A 9,339-nucleotide genomic window follows, 5' to 3' on the forward strand; every position below is an offset into this window, starting at 1 on the left:
CTCTCTTTCAGGATTGAATTTCACTTCTCTAATGAACAACTGGCTCCTTAGAATATGTTGTTCTCAATAAATCTATCAAGCCGCTTAAAACAATGCATATGTAGCTATGCTGCTTGTAAACAATATGTAACTGTCCAAAATAAGATATATCAATTCAATTGGAGTCAATTCCATACATCAAGTTTCAATGCTCATTACCTCTTCAGTACATCTATTATTAAACCAAGTTCTCATTCAGTTTCCACCGGGGAGGCTAGTTTGTTGAGAAAATGTTGTTTTCATCAGCTGAGCACAAGGCATATTTCAACTTCAGCTACTATGATGTACCTTGGCCTGAATGAAGTTGACAGAAAATCTGGCTATCGTAGAAAGGTGAGTTTTCTTATGCCAGTTTGCCATGCAGTAGTTTGAAATAAGTTATTATTCCTGGTTAAAAATATTTGCTCATAAATCCCAGGAACAGTATTTTGATTGATTTTTACTGCGGATTACTACTGCATTGTTTGTCGTCATATGGTACCATTCATTATTATCAGTATAAGATGAAGGTTGCCAACCTAGGTTTATTGCTTCATTATTTTAGCTACATCACTTTTTTTATACTTATTCATAACATTAGAAATTAATAATGATTAATATGATTAATAATGATTAATAATTAATAATAATTAATTATCTTCATTTTCAAATGATGAATAAATTTCTTGAATAAAGGAGGAAACGCATTCAGTTTCCCTGAATTTGGGGTCCCAAAAGGCTGAGTTTCAATTAATGTACAGCAATTGGATTTATAGAAAGCTTCAAGAATAAAATTTAATCATTTAAATTTTCTTGGCCTATAGTACTGAAGACCATTTAATCAAGAGCTTTGTTTGGTAGAGTGCATCTTGATGTGTGCATCTGCTCCTATATATTTTGGTAAAAAATGGAATATCATGCTAAGATTTTTTATAATTACTGAATTAAAACTCATGAAAATCTATACACTCTAAACAAAATTTCAGTCATTCCAACTATTTTGTTGTTACAAAATTTGTAATAATTTAACTTGCACTTTCAGGAAATAACTCCAATTAAAACGTTGAGGCTAGGGCTGAAGCAGTTGCGTCTGGAAGTTTACAAATGGCAGCAGGAGGTCAAAGCTGTCATCGAACAAGATCATTTGTTTATTTTTCCAGGTAACTCAGTGTGCTTATTGAATAAATATTAATGAAATTTGTTCAAATTATCATTATATGAAGCCTATGTAATATAAAATTAATTGTTGCCGAGATTTCAGTTTAATTAATGATGATGTTGATTAAATTTTATAGTTCCAATTGTTACCATTGACACTGAATGACTTATCTTAAATTTCTTAAAATTATTCTCATGAAAGATATGGACTGCTGAATAATAAAATTAATAAATAGCAGCTATTCAAAATTCTAACAACTAAAGTGTTCTAGATGTTACCTGCACATTTATCATTGCCCTGAAGTTCCCACTGTTTACTTGCATGCTCTTGACTAATTTTAAATTAATTTTGAATTGACTTACTCTATAGTCAGTGTAATTGAAAACTCACTTTATTCTAGGTATTTATAACATTTTAGCATGTAAATTTTTTTTTTGACTTAAAAGGAGACAGAGACATAGTATGGGAATTCAACTCACATCGCAAGAGTCCAACAAGTGGGGGTTATCGCAGTCACCCGACGGGAGAAGTGAGCAGAATTAACCCAGTCACATCAGAGAACACAATGCATGACGTGCAAGAGTCATGCAGTGAGTTTGATGGCTGGGTCGTCACCTCTGATGCTGATAACAATGAGGGCTTCTCTACTGCCAAGCTCACAACATCACCTGCTGGCCATGGAGTCTTCACAGGAGTCTTGTGTACTAGGGTATGTTATTTATGTTTAATGCTGAAAATGATATGTAATAATAATAATATGATTGCTACTAATATGGATTGTTCAGTATTATCCTTGAAATTTCTGAGGGTGCATTGTTAAAATGGGGTGGGTAACTTTGACCACTTTTTTTTCAAAATGATGCCATTTTTTTTACTAGATAAGTTAAACTTAAATTGAAACATGCAAAATACAGGTCTATACTCTAGCTTTTCTCACCACAAATTGCTGGCTCCTGCCTCTCATAGTTTTGATGTAATTTAAAAAAAAGTGATGGTCTTTGTTATCCCAGCTCTTGGGGTTTCTTTGACCGGGTGGTAAAATCAATTTTTTTTTTTTGGTAAAATAACTCCAGGTTGTGGTGCATTGTAGTAGAACTCTTCAATGGGGAACTCTTGTGATTCATGTTGAAAATTTTTATCTAGTGAACAATAGAAGTGTTTTTCTATGCGTGAAAACCAACAGACACTAAGCTCCCTACTTCTATTTGTATTAATTCAAAATTTAGAATTTGTTATCTAATTCAAGGCACATGCATTATTCTCAGTAAATTCTTGGTTTGGTCTTAGGAGTTTTCATCATTTCAAATTGATATGTTTATGTTTCTATTCTCATGCATCAGATTCAGTGAAATGAAATGAATGTTACCGTACAATGCGATTGAACTTTTTCATGACATACTCCAAATGGTATCTACTCGCAGCTTTCTAAGGACCTACAATATTAGCTTATAGCAGTATATAGCTCATCCACTCCAATTGAATTTTTTCCATGTGTGAGGATGCTAAGATTGATATAATCGTGAGGCCACATGCTCACGGAACTTGAAGTAGCATTTCTGGGTATGGTTGCGCACAGACAGTAAATAATTTTTTTTTCTGGAAGACCTGTAGTTTGTAAAGTACCTATCTTTCTCAACTGCTCACAAGGAGGGTGGAAATGCAAAGGCGATAGGGGTGGGAGAAGTAATAAATATAATGAACAAATAGTTGTGAAGATATGCGTACAATATGTTGAATTATGATGACAGAGGAGATTATGTCTCAGTTTATGTTAAGCCTAAACTCAGATATAACACAAATATTTTTGTTTTACCATAAATGATGTCACTACAATCTTCTTAAATTCTCAGATTTTTATTTCTACTTGTGGAACTTTCTTTTCACTTTTTCAAATTCTAGAAATCGTTTGGACGGACGACATTTTATGACTGGTTCGACTACTCGCACCTGGTGATCAAGTGTCGCGGCGATGGACGCAGCTACGCACTTAACATAGCTTCGTCTGGAACGTTCGACGTTACCTGGAACGACATGTACACCTACGTCCTTTATACCAGAGGCGGCCCCCACTGGCAGACTTATAAAGTAAGTATCGTTGATGCATTAGGACTGTGTCAGCACTGTAATTGAAATTTTAATTACGGTACAGTATTAGCGAGTACTGTATTCCATGTACAGCTACGTCAGTGCAGAGGCACTGACAGACTCCTAAAACGAACGAGGGTTGTTGTAGTACTACGTCCGCTCCAGTACTGTGCGTATTCGCTAGCTAATTGCTGAAAATAATTATTTTAGTAGAACAAGTCATTATCGTAGTGCGAGGATTCGATTAACATACTGACGAAATTTTAGACCACATGTCAAACTTTTCGAAAGTTTGTTCTTAATATAAAATCCAGAATAAGTAAAAATGTTAAGATTTGAATCTAAGTCTTTTGGCATAAATTTTGCATTAACTCATTAGCTGCATCTTTCAGGTCACTTCACTTGTTACACTTCAGATAAATGGCAGGCTCCAAACCAAGTCTTATTAGACAATATGTCTCATTATTATTGAACGTATAGTGCTAATGGATTACAGCAAAAAATAACATACTACAGCTTACTGCTAAAAATGCTTAGTGACACGTAAATTTGCTTTGCCCCCAGGTGCCTTTTTCCAAATTTTTCTACAACAGCAAAGGGACGGTCTCGGACAAGCAGTCAACTCTGTTACCGTCCCGCGTGTCTGCCTTTGGCATTACAGTGGGTGATAAAATCAACGCTCCATTCAGGCTCGAGATCGATTACATAGCCGTCGAGAATGACCCTCTCCACACCGAAGTATCTGCTTACGAACTGTACAAAATGCCAAATTTGTACGCCGGTCCCTAAAGGGATGTTAAAAGAAATTTGTGCGACAGATTTGTTCAAGTTTATTAAAGAAATAATGTAAATGTAAATATATGAATCAATTACCTTCGATACAATTGGCTCTTGTCTCCATGTTTCTTCTTATACCAAAAAAATGAACATTTTTCAAATGCAAAATTGAAGTTACACATTTGAAGCACTAAAGCATAGTTAGTTCATAAATAATTCATCGATTTGTATCAAGAGATTCACAGGTTACGCAAGCGAACTGGTAGCCCACTGGAGTAGGTCGGTAGGCAGGTTGGGTATAGCGAGGAGGCTGTCACACAGCAATTTTGGCGGCATCTGTAGGCGCATCATTTGGTATTCCTTCTGTACACAGCTACCACCGCTCGTTGCTACCGGCGTCATCAGCTCCATTGCCTGAAATTGTAAGTAAGGTTATGCTTTTGTTTTTTCCTTGTGCGTCCTAAAAAATTGATCAAAGCATGCTTGGTGCACAGATGCTTGAATGAAAAATATTTATTGATGTCTAATAGAAAATTAAAAGACACGCTAATTGTTAAGAGGGCGTTAAATATATTTGATGGTATTTTTTTTTCACAATGATTATTAGTGCGCATTTGATCTGACATCGATATTCCAGCAAATTGTAATCACATGAATTAGTAATAATTTAACCAAAACAGAAAAAACATTTGGAAACATCAACATAGAATTAAATTAGAATAATAATTAATTGAGATGCTAGATCACTCGCAGCTTCACCCGACGTTGCCCGGGTTAGTTAACCCCTGTGATTTGAAATTCTAGAAATCACAAGTCCCGCTTTTAATTTCAAAACTAATGTACCGTAGGTATTGTTAATAAGTGCTTTTATTTGAACCCTGATACTTCGATTTCTGGAATGCTTTTTGGTTCCATGAAAAAAAAATTAAAAAATCAGAGCACAATAGGTTTTGTGGATATAAACCTGACTAATTCTTACGTTCGTGACCAAGAAATTCACATCAGTAAGCTTCGAAAGCGTATATACATACTGTATATATAAATACTAGATTTATTGAAAGAAAAAGAAATTGATTCCAATTGAAAGTGTTACCCGTAGCTGATCGAAGGCTTTAAAGACAACTGGACGCTCAAAGCTCTGCATCGAGGAACGTCTGCGTGTGAATTTCAGGTACTCGCTGAAGACGAGCTCGAACGTGAAGCTGTCGCCCTCGTACGTAACCGTCAGATGCATCATGGCTATCATCTGAAATTGCGATTGCCTCATATTATCGACAGCTTAAGCTTGAAGATGGAACACATTTAAATGGAGTTCCTGAAACCACTGCGCGTTCAAACAAGTAATAATTAGAGTCTAAAATATGAAGGGGGTTTACCAAAGCCAGCTGCAGGTTAGACAATCCTTGCAGTATCTTGAATGAAGCATCCTCAAACAGCGTCGCGGCCGCGTGTTGTAAGTCACTGCTACGCAGATCGCGGTCGTAAGCAGAACTCAGAGCGAGTACCTGCGATGAAACACATAAGATGTCAAGTCTGTATTCTGACTGAAACTAGCAACAATGAATAACACAGATCAAAAATCCTCACTCAGTAGCAATCTGAAGAAATAGTTGACGGTTTGAGGCTTCACTTCAAACATAAATATGCAAAATCGACGTTAGATTTTACAAGTGTATACACAGGAAGATATCAGTTTTTTATAATTTCAACATAGTAAAATTATTATATTTGAGCCAGGACCTTCAGCAAGTAGTATGGTATGAATGTTTTTTGATCATATTTTTTGAATAATATACTTAAAAACAAGCAAACAAAAACTTCAATCCCTTTCATAATTTTCACTCTCACAATTGAGGAGTTCAATAATGAACTAACCAATAGCTGCTTGAGCGATGCCATATCAGCTGACAAGTCGTACATCTGGTGCAACGATTCTTGCGAATTGTCTGCTGAAAGCACTTCTTCCACGCCTTTGTTCCACTCTCGCACTGATTTCTAGAGTTAATATAGACATTAAGGAGTTAATATAATAAATTAATAAGTTACATTAGAAGAAATAATTGACTTTTGATATCAGCAAGCATATTTACTTGGGTCACAACTTGATGACAGAATCTGTAAACCATAGGTTGATATAGCGGAATCATAACAGTAGTAAAAGTTAATTTTCTCAAGTCTAGGCATAACAAGAATGAATCAGACTGTCTCTGAGAATAATGAGTAAATAGCACGAGTGAAAGATTTAAAATTTTTTTAACATGATATAAACGATAGAAGTTAATTTACCTGGCTGATTTCAGGGCATGAAGATAACGTGAGGAGCTGCCTTGCTATTTCACAGTATTGCTCTAATGACTGTGGCTTTAGATGCACCTGGCGATGAGAGAAGCGACTCCTGACACGCTTTTCCAGGAGCTCCACCACGTCAAGGCGGCACGTCAGCCCAATGACGCATACTGGACTCTGGTGATGGAATCACGGGTCAATAGGGCATCCTTGCGACCTCTATAGCATTGCCTTGCTATCAAAATTAAATCTTGATCTATGAGCAGAGACGACATCTTTTATAGACTTAAAACAGACATTACTTACTTATCTGAAATATATATTCAGCTACGGCTCAAGAGAACAGCCTTGTGAACTCAAAGAAGAGGCTTTACATTGCTATCATATTAAGGTTTTGAACTATGGGTCAAGAAGGCATCCTTGCAACCTCTATAGCATTACTTTGCTATACAAAAGATGGGAACAACTCGAGAATACAAGCAGCATACAAAGATAATAAGTAATAAAAGAGTATATAAATAATAATATTATCACCTGCGCAGACTGAGCAACATCAAATAGATTGTAGAGCAGCGTTTGGTTGCGATGGTGGCAAAACAAATCAAACTCTTCAAGGATGAACACAACACTTTTGGAGTTCTCTCGACCTCCCTCTTTCAGAGAAGCTAGCATGAATGATAAATTCTCTGCAAAAAGATATTAGGTAAATCAGACAAGACAAAAATAAAGTATTCAATTCATTTGCTTTTGTCTAAAAGTATTTCCATAAGAAATAGTGTACAATGAGAATTTAGAAATTATAAAAACATCAATTAAAAGTTAAATTTTGAAATAAATTAGTAACTTATAAAAAGATAAATTATATATTGTTAAAGAAAACAACCTGGTAGTAAGATACTACATGTACAATTTTTGGAGAACAAAATGATCTGAGAAACAAACAGTTATCTCATATCAAATTAATTATGCATAAAATAATAAAAATGAATCCAACATTAAAAAAAATGATAGAAGCCACGTTATAATTATGTAGAATAGAGCTCTCTAGAAAAGCTTAAAACACCAAATTATTTCACCAGCAAAAGAGCCCAACTGTTTTGTAGCAGCAGCTTCTTCCATCCTGAGCTGTCGAGTGATTTCTCTCAAAGCCAGTCTGTCATCGGTGTGCATGAGCCCATGCAGCCTAACCAGTATGCCTTCACCACCATCAGAGCCCGCAGATAGACTGCTGCCATCAGTGTCAGGCGTCTTGCAGTACTTGGACAGAGCCACTCGCAATAACTGTGGATTGGAAATAAATTTATCTGAACACTATATTTACTCAAAATTTAAGGATGCATGAAAATCTCTTATTATAGGAAAATAAATTTTTCCGAAACTCTCAAACTGTTATTAAATCTACTGGCTTCAAGTTGATCATATCACATCTACTAACTTCATCAGGTTTAGAATATAAAATAACTACAGAGATGCATTCTACTAGAAATACCTAAGTAATAAAATCCAACTACAGAATAACAAAAGATGCGCTCAGAATGTGATATTAAGATACATTCTCTTCACATCTGGTTAAATGAAATATCATTTCAAAAGCATCTTAAATTGTTTATGGATACGTATGGCATTAAATTTTCTTGTATTCATATCTGTCATACTTATTCATAAGTCACTGCCAAAGGGAGTGAAATGAATAATATATGATTGCAGCAAGTCCCTATCAACTTACAGTGCTTTTACCAACTCCTCTTGGTCCAACAATAAGTGCAGAGTTGCTCTCACCAACTACAAGCACTCTTCTCACTAGTTCTTGGATAGTATGAAGCTCCTGAGGATGTGCAGCTTCAACCAAGTCTGATGAAAAAAAAAAAAATTTAGTTCAAGTCTCTGATACTTCAATAAAAAAGTGCATTAGTATGACAAAGGAAATGATATATTTATTATTAACCCTTCAACGGGAAAGCATTGAAATATTTAGAAATTTAAATTTCAGGAACTAGTTCAGGAAGAAAGTAAGAAGTATTATAAAAATATTTATTTATATGTATTTTTCAAAATTTTCCATCTTGGAGGTTGAAATCAAACTTGAAGAATTTATTAAATGTTCTCACTATATGAAATATTTTCTTTATAATAAAAAAGTTTATGCAGATGGAAAAATTAATAACATAAAAATTTAATTCAGTTCAATTCAATCAAGTTACCTTAAATACAGTATACTTGAATACTTCCCTGCCTTCTAAAAAACGCACAAAGAGCGTCAATTTCATCTCCAAGTCAAAGCTTTCATTTAAATGCTTATATTTTAATGTTTGGGCATGGCAGGTGTTGATGCTATGGATGGAATGATGGGCAGATAGTTATTGATTGACTGAGGCATGATAAGGAAACTTCAAAAACAAAAAGAAAGCTGTGGAGATACCTATACAATTTAAAGGTGTTAGCTACCTTATACAGGGTGGGGCAGAACTGATTGAACAGTTTTGAGGCTAAATAAGAGTAATGGAGGTACATAAAGAAGAAAGTTTATTTTCCTCAAGATTAGCATAACATACCATTTAAAATACTTATGTTTTGAAAACAATATCAGGAAGATGGGTTTGTTAGCTGCATCAGACTGTTGGAGTCATTCACGGAAGTTTTCTACAGCACGTTTACACATATGGCTAGGTATGGCCATAACCTCTGCTGCAAAAATCCATTCCCTTAGGTAGGAGTAGGGTGTGAGGGCGACTTCTGAACCCCTTTCTTTTAGATGTCCCCAAAGAATGAAATCACAAGTGCTCAAATCAGGTGACCTCGCAGGCATGCTCAAATCAGGCAACCTTGCACTGTAAATCACCCCTCAGAGTCTGGGAACATGCATTTCAAAACATTGACATTCGGGCTGTGTGAGCTGTAGCCCCACAATGCTGGAATCACATATCTCCCAATGCTTCAGTTTCAACAATGTTTTCCATCATGGGCTGCAAGAAATTTTGCAACATTGCAGCATAGCGATCGGAATTCACTGTTAC

At 35.4% G+C, this 9,339-nt stretch overlaps 2 protein-coding genes across 2 annotated transcripts; one reads left to right on the forward strand and one right to left on the reverse strand.

Annotated features, from left to right (window-relative positions):
* On the forward strand, positions 1–4,119 carry LOC108664909 (complex I intermediate-associated protein 30, mitochondrial). Its single transcript, XM_018151606.2, has 5 exons — positions 1–372; positions 1,061–1,178; positions 1,624–1,886; positions 3,077–3,262; positions 3,827–4,119. Exons 1-5 carry the CDS (start codon positions 55–57, stop codon positions 4,049–4,051), a joined length of 1,110 nt encoding a protein of 369 aa, XP_018007095.1. The 5' UTR covers positions 1–54; the 3' UTR covers positions 4,052–4,119.
* On the reverse strand, positions 4,054–8,183 carry LOC108664910 (origin recognition complex subunit 4; the record flags this gene model as incomplete). The annotated part of the gene is made up of 8 exons (XM_018151607.2): positions 4,054–4,453; positions 5,133–5,285; positions 5,416–5,544; positions 5,915–6,034; positions 6,326–6,502; positions 6,860–7,011; positions 7,402–7,606; positions 8,052–8,183. Coding segments are annotated over 8 exons (1,236 nt in total), but the record flags the coding sequence as incomplete, so codon positions are not given.
* Between the last annotated feature and the right edge of the window lie 1,156 nt (positions 8,184–9,339).

Source organism: Hyalella azteca, unplaced genomic scaffold, assembly GCF_000764305.2.
Source record: "Hyalella azteca isolate HAZT.00-mixed unplaced genomic scaffold, Hazt_2.0.2 contig5287, whole genome shotgun sequence".
NCBI lineage: Eukaryota > Metazoa > Arthropoda > Malacostraca > Amphipoda > Hyalellidae > Hyalella > Hyalella azteca.